This window comes from Danio rerio, chromosome 23 (assembly GCF_049306965.1).
Source record: "Danio rerio strain Tuebingen ecotype United States chromosome 23, GRCz12tu, whole genome shotgun sequence".
Lineage (NCBI taxonomy): Eukaryota > Metazoa > Chordata > Actinopteri > Cypriniformes > Danionidae > Danio > Danio rerio.
Window position 1 is genome coordinate 44,191,572 of NC_133198.1, and position 24,413 is coordinate 44,215,984.

The 24,413-nt window shown below is 36.7% G+C and overlaps 1 protein-coding gene across 1 annotated transcript; it reads right to left on the minus strand.

Moving 5' to 3' along the window:
• Window positions 1-2,444: 2,444 nt before the first annotated feature.
• Window positions 2,445-23,593, minus strand: cltrn (collectrin, amino acid transport regulator). The gene is given in 6 exon segments (NM_001139458.1): window positions 2,445-3,738; window positions 6,477-6,671; window positions 10,105-10,221; window positions 20,376-20,461; window positions 20,592-20,650; window positions 23,418-23,593. Coding segments are annotated over 6 exon segments (705 nt in total). The 5' UTR covers window positions 23,518-23,593; the 3' UTR covers window positions 2,445-3,590.
• Between the last annotated feature and the right edge of the window lie 820 nt (window positions 23,594-24,413).

Here is a 24,413-nt window from a genome sequence, read left to right on the forward strand (position 1 = left end):
TTCTAGCTTTGCTATGCCTTAAGTGATCACTTATTAGCTAAACTAACAACCTTGTAAAATTCTTTGGCTTGATTTGGGTTGAACTAAATAATATGACACTCAATTTTGTTGCACTGTTTACAAAAAGGCCCTTAGGTAACACTCAGGATAAGAACCAATTCTCACTTTTAAAGAGTTTTTTTTTTTTTTTTTATCTATTGAAATCAAAAGAAGATATTTTAAAGAATGTTGGATACTGGTAATCACTGACATTCATAGTAGGACAAACAAATACTTGAACTAGTTTACCAGTAGAGGATGAGGGTCAATTCTCACTTTAAAAAAAAAACTGTTCACCCAAAAATAAAAAATGTATTTATCTTTGACTCATTACAAAACAGTTTGAAGGTTTTTTTCTGCTGAATGCAAAATAAGATATTTTGAAGAATGTTGGATACTGGTAATGACTGACATCTATAGTAGGAAATACAAATACTATTAAAGTCAGTGATTACATATCAACAACAAAAAAAAAAAAAGGTGGGGGGATATCTCAAACTGGTTTGGAATAAGTCCGAGTGCATATGATGACAGAATTTTTTGGTGAACTGTGCCTTTAAGTGGTCACTTTTTAACTAAATTAAAAAGCTTGTGAAATTATTTGGCCAGCATGTACTTTTCTTTGGGATTGACTAGTAGAACAGGATAAGCTTTACTAAACAGCTACATATTAGCTAGAAAATGACACTAACTTGTGTTACACGGTTTACAAAATGACTCTTAGGTAACACTTTACTGTAGGATGGGGGCCAATTCTCACTTTTAAAAAGACAGTTTACCCCAAAAATCATTGTGAATTTTTTTTTTTGTGTTGACCACAAAAGTTGATATTTTGAAGAATGTTGGATACTGGTAATAAATGACGTCCATAGCAGCCAAAACAAATACTATTAAAGTCAATAGTTACATAATAAAAAGAAAAGGGGTGAGTATATGATGACCGCTTAATTTTTTGGTGAACTTTGCCTTTAATTCATTCATTTTCTTGTCGGCTTAGTCCCTTTATTAATCCGGGGTCACCACAGCAGAATGAACCACCAACTTATCCAGCAAGTTTTTACCTAGCGGATGCCCTTCCGGCCGCAACCTGTCTCTGGGAAACATCTACAGACACATTCACACTCACACACACACTCATACACTACGGACAATTTAGCCAACCCAATTCACCTGTACCGCATGTCTTTGGACTGTGGAGAAACTGGAGCACCCGGAGGAAACCCACGCAAAGGCAGAGAGAACATGCAAACTTCACACAGAAACGCCAACTGAGCCAAGGTTCGAACCAGCGACCTTCTTGCTGTGAGGCAACAGCACTACCTACTGCGCCACTGTCTCACCCCGTCGCTTATTAACTAAATTAAAAACCTCGTGAAATGCTTTTGCCAGCATATAGTTTTCTTGAGGATTGACAAGTTAAACAGAAAGCTTTTTCGCTTATTTGCTACATTTAATAACCTTGTGAAATACTTTGGACAGCATGTATGGCGGCCAGTTCTCACTTTTAAACAGACGGTCACCCAAAATTGATTTATTCACCCTTGACCTTTTACAAAACAGTTTGATGTTTTTTTTTATTTCTATTTTCTTCTGTTTACATATATAAGTATATGAACTGTAAATGTGTTCACTGACAGTCAAGTTGTTTTAAAGTTTCCAGATGAATATGCGTTAGTCAGCAGTTGTTATCTTGGAAAAAACATATATTGTAATGTCGCCACTGATCAACCATAATCAAGTATTCCAGAATGCAGTGTAATAATCTCAGATATCAACTGGTAATACTAATAACACAATCTCACAGCCTCACACATTATCAACATCTGGTTTATATAACTTTTGTGGCAAGTGGAATAATGTGGCCTAACAGCAGGAAGGTCGCTGGTTCGAGCCCCAGCTGAGTCAGTTGGCATTTCTGTGTGAAGTTTGCATGTTCTCCCCGTGCTCATGTGGGTTTTCTCTGGGTGCTCTAGTTTCCTCCAATCCAAAGACATGCGCTATAGGTCAGTTGGATGAACTAAATTGGCTGTAGTGTATGAGTGTGTGTGTGTGTGTGTGTGAATGTGAGAGTGGATGAGTATTTCCCAGTACTGGGTTGTGGCTGGAAGGCTGCGTAAAACATCTTGAATAGTTGCCGGTTCATTCCTCTGTGGCGACCTCTGAAATAAGGGACTATTTCAGAAAAATAAATTAATTTACATTTAGCCTGTTTAAAAAAAAAAAAAAAAAAATCCCTTTCAGTTTTATAAAGATCCTTATAAATCTCTGCTTTGCACTGATATTCCATTAAGCAATATTATAAAATGAAACTTTAAAGCATTGCAAATAAATATTTAGTCAGATTTCAGTAATATTTTAGAGCCTTGAACGTTGAAACAGCAAACAAAAATCAAATACAAACTCTCTTTTTGGTGTTAAAAACTATCAGGATTTATTAAAGGCACAGTGAAAATCAGCAATAAAAGTCATAGACATTATGGCTGACCTTATTGCTTGGGGCAGACGGAATTGTTTTTTTTTTTTGCTATTTCTGCATCTGCTAACAATCTGCGGATTTCTGCGAAATTATTTTGGGAGTCTCATAACTAAAACCTTAATATGTGAAATAAAAAATTATATGTTTTAAATTTTTTATTTAATGTTTACAATTCAAATCCAATTAGATTACCTTTATTTGGTAAACAAAGCAAGTCTCATATAATATCTCTACTAAAAGACAGAAAACATTACTGTGCAAACTGCATTGTAAATAAATCGGATGAACATTTTCATATTAGTCAATAATATTACTGTAATTAATGTAAAAACTGAATAAATATAGATTTACACACATTTACTCAAGTAAAAAAACTGAATTAATGATGGGCTAAAAAATCTGCGGAATTCTGCACACCATGTGGGCCTATTTACTGCATATGCATCTGTACGAGTTGCTTTTTCTGACACCTTATTTATGATAAGAACCAGCAATGTGATCTACAAGTGTTGCGTTCAATTTACAGGTTTTGTGTCATTATTTATTGCCCCCTAAAAACATGTCTTAATACATTTTGTGCTTGAATTGCTGTGATTGTCGCTGCATGCAATCTGTTTTGGATTACTAAAGCACACTATTTTCAATATGCGGCGCTGTTAGTGGGTTTAGTTAGACCAAAAAAATATGTTCACTGTTTGATCAAACTACTTATTTGAAATAAGCTAAAACAACACAATTCTTAGTTGTTTGGGGGACAACTTCATTATTTTACGTTCAATCCACTTAAATTTGTAAAAACTAATAAGTTAACCTAATTCCTTCATTTTATACCAACACAAATCAATTGTGTGGAATTCAGCATGTTTTACAGTGTAGTGTTCGTCTGCATTCTTTAATCTGCTCATAGTCAACCTTCAGCATGTTTTATAGTAAATCTGGCTTTTATAATACAAATAAATTACGAATAAGTCTTATTTCTGTGCAGACCCAGACAGTCTAAGGTTGAGGGAATGTTATTCTTTGGCATATCTGAATTACTTTAAAGGTGAGGTGTTACTGAATCTGGCTTTGTTTGCTACAGTTTGGTGAAGCGCTCATCATTGGAGAAGGCTTGATTGTAGACGCCGTCTTTCTTATTAAGGCCGGAAAGTGCAGTTCCATTCTCTTTGACTATTCCTTCATCATCTCCATCTTGATCAAATCCGGCATCTTTGGCTTTGGCTCTGTGGAGGGAAAAAATCGTAAACAGGTCAGTTCAGATTAAAGAGAAAGACTGAGAATTATACATCAACTGAAATCTGATTAAATATAATAAAATAAGCTTTAATATTATTAAACATAAGCTTTCTTTTGATATATATATATATATATATATATATATATATATATATATATATATATATACACTGTATATATATATATATATATATATATATATATATATATATATATATATATATATATATATGTATATATATATATATATATGTTTGGTTGAGGTGCAACTATTTAAAATGTAAAAAACTGGGGGTTTCTAAATATAATATAATCTAAATCCCTTTTAAAGGAGAACTAGTATGCAAAAATCACTTTTATAAGGGGTTTCAACAGTTTGAATCCCCACTATGCTGACACAAAGGCATTTTTAGCTCTGCCCTGTTTTGAAAAGAACACAATCTCATTTGAATTTAAAGCGACAGTCCCTAAAATGGCACGATTAGGATCAAAGCCTTAAAGCACAGGTGTCAAACTCAGTTCCAAAAGGGCCGCAGCTCTGCACAGTTTAGTTCCAACCCTAATTAAACACACCTGATCAAACTAATTGAGTCCTTCAGGCTTGTTTGAAACCTACAGGTAGGTGTGTTGGAGCAGGGTTGGAACTAAACTGTGCAGGGCTTCGGCCCTCCAAGAATTGAGTTTGACACCCCTGCCTTTAAGGGTCAGTTTTTAAGAGTTATAAAACATTGTGGAGTATTTTGAGCTGAAACTTCAGATACACACTCTAGGGACACAAAGACTTATTTTGTAGATTTATCTTGTAATAGCCCCCTCTTTAAAATTGTCTAAATCGGGGGTGGTCAAACATTTTCTTATGAAAGGCCAAAAATCAAGCCTGTGGGCCAAAGGTTAACACAGTTGCCATGGCTAATTTCCTAATTTATTTAATAATGTTTAAAAAAATGACTAGAAAACAATCCTTTATATTAACTAATACATTATATTTTTACATTTTAAAATGAACTTATCACAGTAAAACAAAGCAATCTAATTTCTAACAGAATTACACTAGTTTTTTTGCCTTGATTTGCTCTCCAATGTCTTCTGCATTGTTCTATATCCGTCAAGTGACAATATATTTTTATTTGTAAAAAATAAGACTCATTTACAACATTTAATTGTAACATTTAATTTCATTTAGTTTTTTTGTTGCTCTGCAATAAAATACAAAAAAGGTGACATCAAATTAGAAATGACGATCTCTGTGTTAAAGGCGATTGCCTTCAACCATCTTCATAATTCTCACTCTCCTCTCAGATGGGATGGTGGGCCAAATCAAAGATTACAAGGGGCCTACTTTGGCCCACCATGGTGTTTGGCATAAAAGAATATGTTATAATTTAGTTATTTAATTATAGGAATAAATTATCTATCAAAGGGGTAAGGAAAAGCAACTTCAGTTTAAGTTAAAGTACTACGGAGACCTGAAAGGAACGTGATGGGGAGGGAAAAATGGATGGGAAAAAAGAAAACTGAGTGATAGGAAAATATATCTTTTTAAGTTTTTGCGTTCTCTCGCAAAGATGTTCCACAAACACTTCCTGTTCACTTCATATATTCAACCTCCCATTTATGCTGGAATTCTTCCGTATTTTACCATTATATCCCGCTATCATCCTATCATTAAATATTTTCCAATATTTCTCACATGTGTTTAATCTTGAATTGAATATAAAAATGTCTGCGTTCACTTTCTTTCCATTAAAGCTGTGCGTTGGTCGTCGCCCTTCAAATGCAACCTCTAAATCAGCGAATGCATGTATAAGCGCTGACTGACGGACGTGCTACGTATGATAAACAGATCCAAGATCAGCTTCTGTACATGCTATTTAAGTAGGAGCTAAAGTGCAGGACACTTTGGGATTGGGATGTGTGTTTAAGCAGACAAATACTCTTTATACTATGTAAACATGTCCGTCCTGCGTGTTTTATTTTATACACAACTCATTTTCTCTTAAATGAGCACAAACAGTTTATAGAGTAATCAAATACTTTCATTATAGATCCGTGCATTCTTACAGGGACACCTCAGTTATCAAACAAAACAAAACGAGAGATTCATTTGCTGTTCTTCACTTGTTTGATAACAGAGGTGTCACTTAACATGGCGTGTACAGAAGCTGATCTGGGTTCAGTTTATTATACGGAGCTTGTCCATCAGTCATCGCTTATAAATGCTCTTTTTGTTTGTTTTCAGTTAAATTGTCAGATTAGGTCAGAGTGAGGTATTGGGTGTGGCTAACATACTTAACCACACCCCTCCAGCTGTCAGTTTTAAGGAGGAGGAGTCTGTTAGGTTGTAATAACTCTCCCCAAACCCTTTTCCAGATCTATCTGATTAAAATGTCTGCTTGACTACATCCAATCAGCTCGCAGTGGAAAAAACAAGCCACCCCACGTTTTTTCATTTCATATTCATTTTTTTCAATGAACTGCGTCACAATAATAAAAAAAAATGGTCACAGCTTTTGGTTTATGTGAACTTTAAAATCATTTTAGCCATTTTGCTTATCTAATAAATACATCTTGATTTAAGAATGTTTACATCTTCGTACTGAAAAAAACAGGACACAAATACTAAGGAGAAGCGTCATATTTTGCAGTTATGTTTCTTCCGTGATGTGGCTTTATCATCAAACAGATTAAAAATTGAATGGAGAATCTGAATGATTGATTTACTGACCGTCGTCTTTTGCTGACTGTGGACATCAGCAGTGCCACAATGCCTACGGCCACAATGCCAATGACCACCCCGAACACAATGAGCCACGGAGGAGTGTTGTACTGAATGGGGACCTCCAGCGTTGGTGGGACCCCCACAAACTCAAGAGTCATATCTGATAGCAGGAAAGCATTGTTGATGCGATGTTTGCTCTGCCTGGAATAATTAATAAAGAAGATTTTTCAGCACATTTCTAAACATAATAGTTTTAATAACTCATTTCTAATAACTGATTTATTTTATCTTTGCCATGATGACAGTAAATAATATTTGACTAGATATTTTTTTAAGATACTAGTATTCGGCTTTAAGTGACATTTTTAAGGCTTAATTAGGGTAATAAGGCAAGTTATTGTATAACAGTGGTTTGTTCTGTGGACAATCGAAAAAAACATTGCTTAAGGGGGCTAATAATATTAACCTTAAATGGATTTTGTTATATTAAAAGCTTTTATTTTAGTCGAAATAAAACAAATAAGACTTTCTCCAGAAGAAAAAAACATTATACTGAACTGAACTGAACTTAAACACTAAAAAAACTGAACTACACTGTTCCAGTTACTATGACCATTTATGTGAAGCTGCTTTGACACAATCTACATTGTAAAAGCGCTATACAAATAAAGCTGAATTGAATTAAATTGAATTGAATCCCACTGAGGTGACCCCTGATTAATATGGGACCAAGCCGAAGGAAATGTAAAACATTGTCACCTGCTCTAATGTTAAAATTGAAGTTGATATATTTTCATTATAAACAGCTGACTAGGCTTAAATCTTAAATGTAAGTGTCTTATGCAAATTCCATATACCATATATTGAATGATTATATATTATATGATTATATTAAGACTATACCAAAAGGCATAATCAGCAACACACGTATTAAAATATTCATTGTCAATGGCAGACATATTGAATATGGTGTTAATAAATATGATAACACTGTATAATTAATGAAAGCTGTTATAAGACAATGGTGTTATGTGGTTCTTTAAAATTTTGGATCTAAACTCAGAATATAGAATGCAATAAACACTATAAACAGTATAAAATCAGGCTTTTATGAGGTGTAGGCTGCGCTTTATGAGATGCTTCCTTAGAGACCTTGTTATAGGAAACATCTTTAAAAACATGCCTCATAAAAGAGTAAACAGTACACTCCAACACTCTTTCAGTTCACTAAAGACGAATATGTATAATGAAAATAATGTACTTTAGTAAACATGAGCTGAATGCTGCTTTGGCGGACGGGATTTAGATTGCAGTTACATTTGAAGTCAGAATTATTAGCCCCCCTGTTTATTTACCTGTTAATTTCTGTTTAAAGGAGAGCAGATTTTTTTCAGCACATTTCTAAACATAACAGTTTTAATAACTCATTTCTAATAACTGATTATTTTATCTTTGTCGTGATGACAGTAAATAATATTTGACTTGATATTTTTCAAGACACTTCTATACAGCTTAAAGTGACATTTAAAAGCTTAACTAGGTTAATTAGGTTAACTAGGCAGGTTAGGGTAATTAGGCAAGTTATTGTATAACGATGGTTTGTCTGTAGACTATTGAAAAAAAATGTAGCTTGAAGGGGCTGATAATTTTGACCTTAAAATGTTATTTAAAAAATTAATAACTCCTTTTATTCTAACCAAAATAAAACAAATAAGACTTTCTCCAGAAGAAAAAATATTATCAGACATACTGACGCAGTAGGTAGTGCTGTTGCCTCACAGCAAGAAGGTCACTGGGTTGCTGGTTTGAACCTCGGCTCAGTTGGCGTTTCTGTGAGGAGTTTGCATGTTCTCCCAGCATTCGCATGGGTTTCCTCCGGGTGCTCCGGTTTCCCCCACAGTCCAAAGACATGCGGTACAGGTGAATTGGGTAGGCTAAATTGTCCGTGGTGTATGAGTGTGTGTGTGTGTGTGTGGATGTTCCCCAGAGATGGGTTGCAGCTGGAAGGGCATCCGCTGGAACGTGCTGGATAAGTTAGTGGTTCATTCTGCTGTGGCGACCCTGTATTAATAAAGGGACTAAGCCCATATAAAAATGAATGAATAAATACTGTGAAAATTTCCTTGCTCTGTTAAACATCATTTGGAAAATATTTTTAAAAAAATTGAAATTTAAAGGGGGGCTAATAATTCTGACTTCAACTGTATATGAAAGTCTATTATAGCGAAATATAATATTAAATGCAATTGCTTAGGAATTTAAATGTAATTTGATGAATGCAAAGTGTACTGTTGATAGCATTCGTTGTAGATTAGAACATACTTCAATGCAATTTCTATTGAAACTTATGCATTTAAAAATCAATAGACATTTGTAATTAAGTTGCACTTTGGTACATTTAAAATGTAAGAAATGTAAATGTAATATAAGTAGTTTACATGTATATTAGTCAACATCAGAATGCATATATTTTAAAGCATGTTATAAGACTCTTAAAATAGTGAATTAAATGTATTTAAAGTAATACATTATTGTAACATGTATTTCTTTTTACAGTAAGTGTACTTGATGTTGTTACAAATTCATTCATTTTCCTTCGGCTTAGTCCCTTTATTCATCAGGGATCACCACAGCGGAATGAACCGCCCACTTATCCAGCATATGTTTTACACAGCGGATGCCCTTCCAGCTGCAAGCCCCACTGGGAAACACCCAAACACCCAATTCACACACATACACTACGGACAATTTAATTTATCCAATTCACCCATAGCGCATGTCTTTGGACTTGTGGGGGAAACCAGAGCACCCAGAGGAAACCCACACCAACAATGGGAGAACGTGCCAACTCCACACAGAAATGACAGCTGTCCCAGCTGGGAACCAGCAACCAACTTGCTGTGAGGTGACAGTGCTAACCACAGCGCCAACGTGATCCCCACTCTTAAGAAATAATGAATTAAATGTATTTTAAGTAATACATTACTATAACTTGTATTTTTTTACAGTAAGTGTGCTTACGATAGTTAAAAATTGTGTACTTAAAACAACATCAACCATTAACTGGCACAATGGCTATATATACCAACATACCGGCCACTGTTAGGTTCACATTAACGCAAATTTCTGATCGGCCAGTCACATTGCCGCAACTCAATGCATTTATGCATGTGGACACAATCAAGACGATCTGCTGCAGTTCAGACTGAGCATCAGAATGGGGAAGAAAGCTGATTTAAATGACTTTAAATGTGATATGGTTATTGGTGCCAGACGGGCTGGTCTGAGTATTTCAGAAACTGCTGATCTACTGGGATTTTCTCGCACAACCATCTCTAGGGTTTACAGAGAATGGTCTGAATGAGAGAAAATATCCGGTGAGCGGCAGTTCTGTGGGCACAAATGTCTTGTTGATGCCAGAGGAGAATGGCCAGATTTGTTTCAGCTAATAGAGAGGCAACAGTAACTCAAATTACATCTAATATATATATACGAATCATTTTGACTTTAACTGTATATAGTGATCGACATTCAGCAAGGCAACCCAATGTTATTGTAACATTACAGTCAGTGAAACGTCTAGTAATATATCAGCTAAAGTCTAAACCTGTAAACTCACAGATGGTCAACTCACCTCACTGCTCGCTCCACCTCTTCTTTCGGAATCAGTTGAGTTGGGTCCGCTGGCAACGTCACCACAAAGATGAATGACACTCTCTTTGTATCATTGCACACCAGTATGTTTTCAATGCTGGAAAAAAAAAGAAAAAAATACAGATGTAATTGTTGTTTTTAGATAGATAGATAGATAGATAGATAGATAGATAGATAGATAGATAGATAGATAGATAGATAGATAGATAGATAGATAGATAGATAGATAGATAGATAGATAGATAGATAGATAGATAGATAGATAGATAGATAGATAGATAGATAGATAGAACAAGCTGTTGACATGTTTAGCACAATCCTAGCATGCTAGGACTAAGGCTAGCATAGTCCATTGTTATTTTGTAGTTATAAGCTCATGTTTTAGCACATGCCTAGCATGCTAGTGCTAATAGCTAGCATATTGTTATTTGCTGCCCTGCTGAAAAATCCAGCTTAAACCAGCCTAGGCTGGTTGGCTGGTTTTAGCTGGTCGACCAGGCTGGTTTAAGAGGGGTTTTGGCCATTTCCAGGCTGGTTTCCAGCCATTTCCAGCCTGGTCTTAGCTGGTCAGGCTGGAAAATGACCAGCTAAAACCAGCTTGACCAGCCTGGTTTAAGCTGGACATAGCTGGTTTTGGCTGGGCTCCCAGCCTGGCCAGCTAAGACCAGGCTGGCAATGGCTGGAAACCAGCCTGGAAGTGGCCAAAACCCCTCTAAAACCAGCCTGGTCGACCAGCTAAAACCAGCCAACCAGCCAAAGCTGGTTTAAGATGGATTTTTCAGCAGGGTGGTTATAAGTTCCTGTTTTTGTATCGGATGTCTTAACAAGTAGTAAACTTGTTTTTAGTACATTCCTACAGTAGCATGCTAACGCTAATGGCTAGCATATTCCATTGTTTTTTGGTAGTTATAAAGTTTATGTTTAAACACATTCCTAACATCCTAGAGCCAATGGGTAGCTAATTACGTTGTTTATTTCTAGCTATACGTTTGTGTTTTTAATTGTGATGTTTTAACAAGAGATAAACATGTTTTAGCACGTTTCTATCACAGTTCTTTTGAAGTACCACTGCATATTTTTGATCTATGATTTAGCTTATCGCCTGCATGTAAAGTATGTTTGTAAATTATTACAATATTTACAGTATTATTTTAATCTGATTTTATTATTATTGTTTTAGAAAACGTGAAAAACTTTATTTCCCTTAACTTACATTAACAAATATGAATAAATGCTACAATACATGTATTGTTTATTGTTTTATATATTAGTAAATACATTAACTAGTAAAAACTAATAGAACCTTATTGTAAATTACCAAAAATTCCCTAACAACCCCAAACTTAAACATTCCTCTAAAGTCTAAACTCTCACTATTTTATGCACCTTTAAATCCACGAGTAAATGTGTTTTGTTCAGGATATTTAGAAATGAGTGCATTTCTGCCGTGTACATCACACTGCAGCCAATAGGAATTATGCACACACAGACATGCACAACCTCACGATCTCATCGATGTAACATGATGCTGCAAACGCCTCTTATTCAGAGATCAATCGATGCTGGGTTTCTCTCTCAAATAAGCCCGAAGCCGCTCTGCAACACTTCAACTGTGAGATTTCACAATCGTTCGGGACCGGCATCAGACTGAGAAAGGTTAACCGCAATTGATTTCCCTTGACCCATTAGCGTCTATATTGGCCCGTAATTACACCGGTTAAATTAATCAGTCGTGCTTTCCCTACATCCGAGAGCAGCTCAATTGCACGAATATAATTGAGGGGGAAAAAAATATTAATCCACTGAAGAAAAGGCCTAAAATGACATTATACGTTTTTATTTTCACCGGTGAATAATCGCTGTTATTATCAAATGTCTAAAATTACTGTTAGATCATAGGGGCTTTGGTAATAATCCCTCATTAAATTAAATTATATCTAATTATTGAACATGATGTCATATTTTTGCGTGGAGAAAAAGGTAGTTAGATGTTAACATCTACCTGATGTGACATTTTGTGTGAGATGGAAGTAGATTCTAACTGATAATTAGTTACATTTTTTCTTTAAGGATCTGTCAGACGCGTAATGTGTGATATAAATAACTATTAAATGTGGCACATTGTGAATGTGACGCTTGGTTTCACTAAAGCAAGGTTGCCCAAATTATTAGTTATGAATGGCCAAAAATCAAACTTGACTAAAGGTGGAGGGCTGAAGGCAAACATACCAACATATTACATTAAAGTTGCCATGGTAATTACCAAATTTATTTATAATTAAAATCGGATTAATCGTAAAATCGTTTTAATCGTATTTATTTATTTTACTTATTACGTATTAATATATTTTATTTATTTATATATATGTGTGTGTGTGTGTGTGTGTGTGTGTGTGTGTGTGTGTGTGTGTATATATATATATATATATATATATATATATATATATATATATATATATATATATATATATAATACATTTTATACTGAACTTCTTACAAATAATCCCATTTATAACACAATTGTGTTCAATGCTGAATACACAAGTCAAGATGCACCTGCCTTCAACCCAGGCTCATTCTGAGAACATAGCCACATATAAATTTCTAGAGAGCGGCAAATTCTCTTCTCAGATGGGATGGCGGGCCAAATCAAAGTTTACCATGGACCCTAGTTTGAGTATCTCTGCACTAAACTATAACTAAATAATGGCTTTGCAAAAATTGACACATTTTTGAAGTGGTGTTTTTTTTTTAATGGGAATTTTTTACTTATTTCACATCTGCTAAAATGAAAATCGCATGTTCAGGCACTTAAAGAAGCAATAGCACGCTTCATTGAGGTTTTATATATGGCAAATGGACTGGAATGAGATGCGCTGAAACAAATCTAGTGTAGGATTTACTTCAAACAAATTTGACTCAGAAACGACTGGTATATCTCACAGAGAAATGAGAGTAATATTAAATTAAACATGACATTTTGAAGTACAAACTTTTTTCTTTTTACAGCACACATCCCGAAGTTTGCTACTTAGGCGTATGAAGTTGTAAAAACTCCTTACTTTGAGAGAGAACTAGGAAAAAAAAAACATGAGAAGAAAGGCAAGAAGATAAGGAAGACTGTGGAAATGTTGCTGTGGCCTGGGAGCTGATATAGATTTGTGTGTCAGCAGCGTAGCAATGGAATCTGAAAGCGTGCCGTCAAATTATTAGCCCAAGGGGAGGCATATAAATTGGAAAGAGGAGAGGGCCGTGATTGGAGCCTTGGGGGACACACCGTGTTAGACTGGAACACTACATGATCTATGTTCCTCAATAGATACAAATTACTGCCTTGCGCTAAGAAATGATTTTAGCCAGAGGAAACTCTAGCAGTGATGCCATTGGCTGATAAGCGGCGACTGGGATATTATGGGAGACATTTGCAAAAGATCTTCCAAAAAATGTAATGCAATGCCATGTCGTTCAGTTCAAATAATGTAAGTATTTAAAGGGATAGTTGGTTCACCCAAAAATGAAAATGTACTCACTCTCAAGTGGTTCCAAACTTTTAGGAGTTTCTTTATTCTATTGAACACAAAAGAAGATATTTTGAAGAATGCTGAAAAACCAACCCAGGCTCATTTTGAAAATGTACAGCTGTATACATTTCTGGAGAGCGCCAAATACGTCCGAGGAGCTACGTTTTTTTGCAGTTTTTGTTTCCGCTAATCTGCCAGAGGCCGTTGTGTATGCTTTTTGAGATCTCAAATTTCTTTCGCGAGTGACATTCATGCCTGCTGTTCCACGTAAATCCACCAGAGGCTGCCGCCGTCGACTGACTGACCAACCGAACAATAACCCCACCCACCTCTTTCCCTAAACCCAACCAATAGTGTTTTCAAAAGCACAGATTGACCTGCGCCCACCCACTTCCCTAAACCCAACCGTTAGTGTTTTGAATTGCAATCCAGAAAAGAATAGCCCTCGTACAGCCTGTTTTACTTTTTTTTTCAATTCACCTTTATTTGTATAGCGCTTTCACAATGTTGATTGTGTCAAAGCAGCTTCACATAGAAGATCATAGTAAATTGAAACAGTGTAGTTCAGTTTTCAGTGTTTAAGATTAGTTTAGCTCAGTTCAGTTCAGTGTGGTTTAATAATCACCTCTGAGGGCCCAAACACTGAAGACTTCACCAATTGGCGTAAGTGAAGAATTAAAAAAACCTAGAGAGGAACCAGGCTCACTTGGGCATGACCATTTCTCCACTGGCCAAACGTCCTGTGCAGAGCTGCAGTCTAGGCGCTGGAGGCTGGAACACTTTTACCACGTTTTCAAATTTTAGCACATTCTCACCTTGTTATTTAATTGTTTTATTATTGTTTTTTTCTTTGTTCAACGTTTTCAGAATGAGCTTGTGTTGTGAAATACTGTGACCGTTGATTTTCATACAACCCAGGCTCATTCTGAAAACATACCACTATACACATTTCTGGAGAGCACCAAATAGATGCCAGGGGCTACGTTTTTTTGCAGTTTTTGTTTTTTGTGAATCCACCAGAGGCCGTTGTGTACGCTTTATTTCGCAAGTGCCATTTGCGTCTGCTCTTCTCACGTTAATCCACCAGAGACTGCTGTCGACTGACTGACTGACCAATCGACTGACCCACCCTCCTCCTTCCCTAAACCCAACCAAGAGTGTTTTTAAAAGAAACGATTGACCCGCTTTTCATACGGAGGTAAGCGGTCAGCTGGTAAGAGCAAAAAGGAACGGCGTCATACCGCCCCGTAGCATTCGTTTTAAAGATGAAATGCAGCCATACAGTACGTTCCTCTGGCTACATAATTCACAATCTCTAGAAATGTATTTAAGGCTACGTTTTCAGAATGGGTCTGTGTTGTGAAAAACTGTAACCATTGATTTTCATACAACCTAGCTTATTCTGAAAACGTACTGCTATATACATTTCTGGAGAACGGCAAATATGTCCCAGGAGCTATGTTTTTTAGCAGTTTTTGTTTTTGCGAATCCACCAGAGGCCGTGTGTACGCTTTTTGAGATCCCAAATTTCTCTAGCGTGAGCCATTCGTGCATGCTCTTCTCTCGTAAATCCACATGAAGCCGTTGTCATCTGATTGACTGACTGACTGACCCGACCAATCGACTGATCCACCCTCCTTCCCTAAATTCAACCAATAGTGTTTTCAAAAGCACCTATTGACTAGCTTCCACCCACTTTCCTAAACCCAACCAACAGTTTTAAAAAAGCAATCCAGAAAAAGAAAAGTCATTGCCTAATTTTTACCACGTTTTTAGATTTTAGCACATTCTCACCCTGTTATTTACGTTTGTTTCATTGTTGTCTTTTTTGTCTTTCCTGCTTACTGGAACTGTTTTTCGTCGGACTCTAACCCTGCTGTCGCCGTCAACTCTGCTCTGCATCTCAAGTCTGCTGACATACTTGTTGAGCCACTGGACAAACTGGTAACAGTGGAAAAGTCATCCACACATAGGTAAGTGGTCAGCTGGTAACCGCGAAAAGGACCGATGTCATACCGCCCAGTAGCACTGATCTTAAAGACAAAATGCAGCAATACGTTTCTCTGGCTACATAATTCGCGATCTCCAGAAATGTGTTTAGGGCTACGTTTTTAGACTGAACTTATGTTGTAAAAAAACTAACCATTGGTTTTCCTACAACCCAGGCTCATTCTGAAATCGTACCGCTATATACATTTTTGGAGAGCGCCAAATATGTCCCAGGAGCTGCGTTTTTTGCAGTTTTTGTTTTCGAGAATCTACCAGAGTCCGCTGTATTCGCTTTTTGAGATCCCAAATTTCTCTAGCGTGAGCCATTTGTGTATGCTCCTCTCACGTAAATCCATCAGAGGCCACTGTCGACTGACTGAATGACTGACTGACTGACCGATCAACTGACCCCCCTCCTTCTTCCATAAACCCAACCGATAGTGTTTTTTAAAGGAATCCTGAAAAAGAAAAGCCCTCACTTGATTTTTACCATGTTTTCATATTTTACCACGATATCACCCTGTTATTTACTTGTTTTATTTATTTTTTGTTTCTATTTTTGTCTTACCTGCTGTCTGGAACCATTCTTCGCTGTCAACTCTTCTCTGCATCTCAAGTCCGCCCACATATCAGGTGAGCTAACTGGACAAACTGGTAACAGCGAGAAAGCAGTCCATACGGAGGTAAGCGGTCAGCTGGTAAGCGCCAAAAGGAACGGCATCATACCGCTATGTAACATTCGCTTTAAAGACATAATGCAACCATGCGTACGTCTGGCTACATAATTCATGATCTCTAGAAATGTATATCAGGGCTACGTTTTCAGAATGAGCCGGTGTTTTTGTCATAATAGTAAAAACAAATTGTTTCAGTTTCTGCGGCTCCACAGCTATGCGTACCAATTTTAATTGTAAACCCAAGGTTAGGTCAGTGTTCTCATTTGAAAATTTATAAGATATTTTAATTGGATTGGACAAGCACGCATGTCTAAGCAGGCCAGTTTTAATAAGTGTTTTTTTGCATTTAGAAATATGGCCAAATAATTTACTTCGGCTCTGTGAAGTTTTCTAAAACACACCACCTGTTTCCCTCGGGTCGTAAAACGTAAGAAACAAAGCACCCGAATGTATCGGCAGCTCTACAGAGCACATGAATATTTAATAAAGCAAGCACTGAGGATGCTTATGATTGGCCGTCTGTTGTTAAACAAGCCGTGTTGCATTTTAACAGCTCAGTGTTTCACACTGTTGCAAACATAGACTGCTTTAGTCTCACGGGGACATTCAGCAGCCGTCAGCTCTTACTCAAAATCATTCTGCTCACGTTTTCAATCACGCTGGAAGTGCTCCCTGTTTTTGCCATTGATTATGTTCTGTTACAGTGAGACACAACTGGCGAAAACTACACCTGTCCATTTCCAGAGTTTGGGACCTTCGTGAAGTGTTTTACAGTCTAATGGAATGAAAACTTCCAAAATACTGTCTTTTCCTGTTTTTTTGACACACTTTACTATTTTTTTTAGTTTGTATACTGCTGTATTATTATATATATATATATATATATATATATATATATATATATATATATATATATATATATATATATATATATATATATACTACCTGACAAAAGTCTTGTCGTCGCTCCCAGTTGTAAGAGGAACATATAATAACTTGACTTAGTTGATCATTTGAAAACATGGCAGAAGGAACATTTTTCCCATGAATCATCTGCATCAACTGCATCCCAATCATCACAAATACTGCAAAAGATCTACTGAAACCCGCCTGAAGCCAAGATTCTCAAAGAAATAAGTCAAGTTTGGTGAATGAAAAATCATGGTTTGGGGTGCGAGAGATCTGCAGAGTGGATGGCAACATCAACAGCCTGAGGTATCAAGGCCAGCCCCGTCACCAGACATGAACATTATTGAGCATGTCTGGGGTAAGATGAAGGAGACATTGAAGATGAATCCAAAGTATCTTGATGAACTCTGGGAGTCCTGCAAGAACGCTTTCTTTGCCATTCCAGATGACTTTATTAATCAGTGATTTGAGTCATTGCAGAGATGTATGGATGCAGTCCTCCAAGCTCATGATGGAGTCAGACACAATATTCATTCTGTTTCCACTGCAGCATGACTTTATATTCTATACTGGACATTATTTCTGTTTAGAGAAAAGTAATTTGTCTAAGCAGAATCAGACCTTACTGTCCTAATTAAATCATTAAAAGTCAAAGGCATGATCATATTTTATTGTGGTAAAATAAGCGTAATCTAGAGGCCTTTACCTTTCATATAAGCCACTTCTGATACCAAATGATCAACTAGAAGTCCAGTTATTATTTGTTGTTACTAAAACTAGGATTGGCGACAAGACTTTTGTCAGGTATAGTGTGTGTGTGTGTATATATATATATATGTGTGTGTAGAGGTGGGAATCTTTAGCCAGTAGCTCTAGCATGCTAGTAATGCGCTAAAAATACATTAATCACATGTCGAGACATCAGAAATAAAAAAATGAATGTATAACTAACAATTAACAATGTAATATGCTAGCCATTAGCTCTAGCAGGCTAAGAATGCAATGTGTCCTGATTACAATGCCAACCTCTGAGCCACCGTGCTGCCCCCAAATTGTATAATTTAGTTATTTAATTTTAGTAATAAAACATCCATCATAAGAATAAAAAAATTCAATTTGAGCTTTAAAGTTTGTAGTTTTAACGTCCTCCAATAAATGCTTTTTGATTTAAAGGGTTAGTTCATCCAAAAAATGAAAAGTTGCTCATTATTTACTCGCCCTCAAGTCTAAACTTTGAGTTTCTCTCTTCTGTTGAACACAAAGGAAGATTTTCTTAAGGATTGAGATCCACAGTAAGACAAACATTCTTCAGTGTAATACCATCCAAAACACACAAAAGGAGCTTCATGGGTGAATAATTGATCGGTGCTCTTTGGTGACGAGATTCTTTAAGATACGTACATCTTTTCAAGTCCTTTGCACTTATTATTTATTCGCAACTCATCAGTATATCTTCCTTTGTGTTCAACAGAAGAAAGAAACCCAAACACAGGCCCGTATCGCGCCTGGTGAAAGGGGTGTTTTTTTTCTCAAAATGTAAACTATTTTGCAGTTAATCTCTTCATTTTTTTATTTAATTATGATGTTTAAACACTCAAATAAGTGGCATTTTAAACACTAATTTTAGCTGGATTAGCTTGTTGCGTCCTTCATTTTTGATGTACCTATAAATGCAAATATTTCCAAAAAATTTATAATAAACAAATATAAAAAAAAAAACTTCACGATTTTCTTCTAGCCTCTCTTGAAAATTCATCTAACAACAACAACCTAATTAGTTTAAACAGCAAAAGTCAGTCTAAGGCAGCGGTTCTCAAACTTTTTTTATCAAGTACCACCTCAGAAAAAAATAGTCTTTCCAAGTGCCACCATAATGAGCAGCATTGAAATACAGTAGCGTAGTAAGCCCAGTAAAGCAGCTACAGCTCTGCACAGTTCTAAAAAGTGGCAGATTAATTTCTATTATTGAGAATATTTATTATTGTCAGCCATTTTAAACATTATAAATAGTCTGAACGTTAACACTGTACTGTACTTATATGTAAAAAAAAAACAAGCAAACAAAAACTAAAAATGGCAACATTTTTTTTAAAAATACATAAAAATATAATGCCATATTCATATATAAATCATTTAATACATTTTGAAATATATGTACCATGTACATGACACATTTGATATCTTTGCGTACCACAGTTTAAGAACCACTGGTCTAAGGCATTTGAAAGATGTGGAAAAAATATTAAAAAGCTTTTACTAACATATTTCTTAAAACTGCGCCTACACGTTTTGATAACACTTGACTTCAGCAGGGGAACCTGATGTAGCCGCAGTTTTAAGGAACAGTGATTTAGGCTTTATATTATTTTTTCCACATTTTCTGATTTTGATGTTTGTTCTGATAAATCCCTTAAACAAAGAGCACCGACACATTATTTATGCTACCCCTTCATTTTTATACACAGCCTAATAAGTATTAAAATGAACTTGAATAGGCTGCTTTTGGTGCTTCGGACCTTTTCATTGGTCGTTTTTTTTCTCTCAAGAATAACGCACCATTCACACGGGGCGTCAGCGTCAACGCTTCCCATTCATTTTGAATGGGTGACGTCAGGCGTTGCCAAACTGCATTGTGGATCCGTCTGCGCTGCTTCAGAGGCGTTGCTCAATGCAGAAGTTGGGACTAGCTCAACTTTTCAAGCGCTGATGGAAGCATCAGCCTATCAGATCGCTGTATGCAAATACACCAGCTAGACAGTGGCCTATTGCTGACTGAATTTCATTGGCTGATGCTTCTATGACGATCGCTTCAGCCCCAACTTCAGACACGCATTCAGTCAAGCGTTGACGCTGAGGCCCTGTGTAATGGGGGCGTAAGGTTCAAGATTTAAAATAAAAGTTAGGCTACTTGTAAAATGTTTTAGATTTTTTTTAACAACAGTCATATTGTGCGTTTGCTGAAAACCTTTTTTCCACAGGGTTTTTCCACAATTTAGGAAGACATTGCAGTTATTTTCTTTGCCAACCCCCCACCCCCCATCCCCTGAAACAGGAATGAAAGTGAGTGGAGGATGACTAAATGATCACAGAGTTTTCCTTTCTGGATGAACTGTCCCTTTAAGTGCGTCATCTGTTGGAGCGCTGGATTTACTCACTTATACGTGTCCTCCCCAGTTTTTTTCCTCATCGCATACGCCAGAGTAGATCTGAAGAGAAACTTCTCACTCTCATTCCACTCGTACTGAGAGAAAAAGGGAGAAATAATGCTGAATTATTTAACATATTGCACGGGAGATCAATAAGCCGGAATAAAATGAAGAACATAGACATAAAGCCAAATTAAAAGAGAAGAAACAAAACGCCAAACCTACGGCGTCATTTCCGAGGGCTGTTTTTAAGCTGATCCTGACTTTGAATCCATCTTTGCTTTCTGGGAGATAGAAAGAAAGAGAGATGATTTATTCACAGTGATGTGGGTTTGTTGTTGTAGATCAGGGTTTCTCCCTGTTCTTTGAGGGCCGATAAGACTGGCTGTGTCCTTATTTGCCGTCCTCGTAAAAGAGTCTTGTTTGGGAATTCACACGTCACTTTATTTCCAGAGACTGAACTGAATGAGATAAGGATGAGCTCAGATGCCCAACAACAATCTCCGTCTGTTTTTTTTTTTTTTTTTTTGGTTGCACAACAAAGTGGTTTAATGGAGTTTGGGGTGTTTAGATGCTCCGGCGATGATTATGTCCTTATTTAAACTCTGTTTTGCTTCACTGAAATTTCACACTCCCTCTGAACATTGGTTTTCCTTTAAATGTGTCCTGAATTGAGTTCGTCTTTTCCCTGGTTGGTGAATCTCTCAAGCATGTGGTAGGAAAAAGAAAACATTTAACATTTTGTATAAAGACAATGAAGCCTATTTGGACACAATAAAAATGATTATATATACTGTTTATGTATGTATATACACTCACCGGCCACTTTATTAGGTACACTGCCAGGGGCGTAGCAACCGGGGGGAATGTAAACCTTTGGACTTCATACAGCTGTCCTACCCCCCCCACCCCCCACCTCACTTTTAAAATGTCCACTACGCGCCTGTATACTGCTTGCTACCGCAAATGTTTAATCAGCCGATTATGGTTATTGGTGCCAGACGGGCTGGTCTGAGTATTTCAGAAACTGATCTACTGGGATTTTCACACACAACTTTCTGGGGTTTATAGAGAATGGTCTGAGAATATATCCGGCGAGCAGCAGTTCTGTGGGTGCAGATGCCAAGTTGATGCCAGAGGTCAGAGGAGAATGGCCAGACTGGTGCCAGCTGATAGAAAGGCAACAATCACTCAAATAACCATGGGTATGCAGAAATGGGCTACAGCAGCACTCCTGTCGGGTGTCACTCCTGTCAGCTAAGAACAGGAAACTGAGGCTACAGTTCAATCAAGCTCACCAAAATTGTCTATAAAAGATTGGAAAAACGTTGCCTGGTCTGATGAGTTGATTTCTGCTGCGACATTCTGATGGTAGGGTCAGAATTTGGCATCAACAACATGAAAGCATGGACCCATCCTGCCTTGTGTCAACGGTTCAGGTTGGTGGTGGTGGTGTAATGGTGTGGAGGATATTTTGTTGGCACACTTTGGGCACCCACAGCCTACCCAGATATTGTTGCTGACCATGTACATCCCTTTATGACCACTCTCCTGATGGCTACTTCCAGCAGGATAGGACTCAATGGCCTCCACAGTCCCCAGCCTCAATCCAATAGAGCATCTTTGGGATGTGGTGGAATGGGAGATTCACATCATGGATGTGAACTGTGTGATGCTATCATGTCAGTATGGAGCAAAATCTCTAAGGAATATTTATTTGTTGAATCTATGCCATGAAGGATAAAGGCAGTTCTGAAGGCAAAAGGGGGTCCAACCCGGCACTAGTAATCTGTAACTAATAAAGTGGCTATATAAACTATATATAGTTTTTTCCTTTTTTTATTTATTTATTTTTTCATTTTTATAAACAAAATAGTTGTAGTTTTATTATATTATTTGAAATACATTATGTTTTTGAAGGCACTACAACAATTGCTACAATTATTTAAATACTTAAACTTTAAATGAAACATTAATTTTAAAAAGGTGATACTTATTATTAAAATGCCAAAACACAACTGAATTATAAAGCATACAATACAATAAAATATAAAATAAAGAACTTTAAAACAGTGTATAAAAATAAAAATGACTAAATTAAATATAAATGAGTGTTAAGCAGGCGACGCAGTGGCGCAGTAGTTAGTGCTGTCGCCTCACAGCAAGAAGGTCACTGGTTCGAGCCTCGGCGTTTCTGTGTGGAGGTTACATGTTCTCCCTGCGTTTGCATGGGTTTCCTCCGGGTGCATTTCTGCATCCGCTGCGTAAACCGTATGCTGGATGAGTTGGCGGTTCATTCCGCTGTGGCGACCCATGATTAATAAAGGGACTAAGTCGAAAAGAAAATGAATGAATGACTGATAAGCAGCACATTTGCATAGTATAATTGAATATTTAATACAGAGGTTTTATTTTTGAAATACATGTACCTTTAAGTAAATTAAATACATTACATATGTAAAAAGACATTAATCTGCTAAAAATGCCAAATTAATACTTTTATAAAGTTTATAATTTATTTTATTAAAACTTTATGAGACATGAGAATTGAAGTGAAATATGATGAGTTTGATGAAAATTATCTACATATTAGTGTTATTAATGTATCATGATAAACTACTAAAGTTTTATTAATACTTTATGAGATATTATGAGAATTGAAGCGAAATATGATTATGAATTTGATGAAATAATCATAATTTTCTATTAATTTTGAGCTAAAATATGACCCTGAATCTCCTCCAAACATGCCATTTCTTCATTCTTATGATGAAATCCATTCAGTCTATTAACTCAAGTGAAAAGAAGAAAACATTATTATCTGAAAAAAACCCTCAACCCCATCTGCCTGAGCGTATTCTTGAAAACCCATTCAATTCAGCCTCTCAAACGGCTCGAAAAGCACTCCAGTTTTTCAGTCTTTGTGAGGAAAAAAAGCCTTTGAGATTATAAATATCTGTAGCCAATCTAAATGACCAGCACATCAGACGAAAAAAAGCTCACTCAAACACATTAAATCTCAGAATCGTCCTTGTGAAAAAGTTGTTTTACCTTTACAAAGATCCTGAGCCACGACGGGTGACAGTAAAATAATAGTCAGAAGAAATCCAGTTATCATCTCTCCGCTTGGCATCTGAACTTTAACACGCATGCAGCTGAATTCAGCGCTCAGAGATTATGAACTGGTTAAAGCGTGAGATATAAAGGGCCGGACGGAGCCGCTTAATGGTTAAGCAGCGACTAGACCGGCCTCCGGAGCCAGAACAAACAGCAGATGTAAGCAAAACGTGCTGGAGACTGAGAATGCAGTGTACTGTATTACTGTAGTAAAGGACACTGCAAAAATATTCATTTGAGTTACTCATTTTTTAAAGTTAAGCGGTTGCAAAAAGAATATATGGACTGAATTTAAAGAAAAAGTTGAACATTACTAAATTTAATGGGTTTGTTTACATTGATTCATTAGTTTTCTTTAGCTTAGTCGCTTATTTATTTAGAGTTGCTACAGCGAACTGAACCACCAACTATTTTAGCATAGGTTTCACGCAGTGGATGCCCTTTCAGCCACAACTTAGTACTGGGAAATACCAATACACTATGGCTAAATTAAGTTGATCCAATTCACTTTTAGTTACACTCACCGGCCACTTTATTAGGTACACCTTACTAGTACCGGGTTGGACCCCCTTTTGCCTTCAGAACTGCCTTAATCCTTCATGGTATAGGTTCAACAAGGTATGGGAAACATTCCTTAGAGGTTTTGCGCCATATTGACATGATAGCATCGCACAGTTGCTGCAGATTTGTCGGCTGCATATCCATGATGCGAATCTCCCTTTCCAACATATCCCAAAGGTGCTCTATTGGGTTGAGCTCTGGTGACTGTGGAGGCCATTTGAGTACAGTGAACTCATTGTCATGTTCAAGAAATCAGTCTGAGATGATTCACGCTTTATGACATGGCGAGGTATCCTGCTGGAAGTAGCCATTAGAAGATGAGTACACTGTGCATAAAGGGATGGACATGGTCAGCAACAATACTCAGGT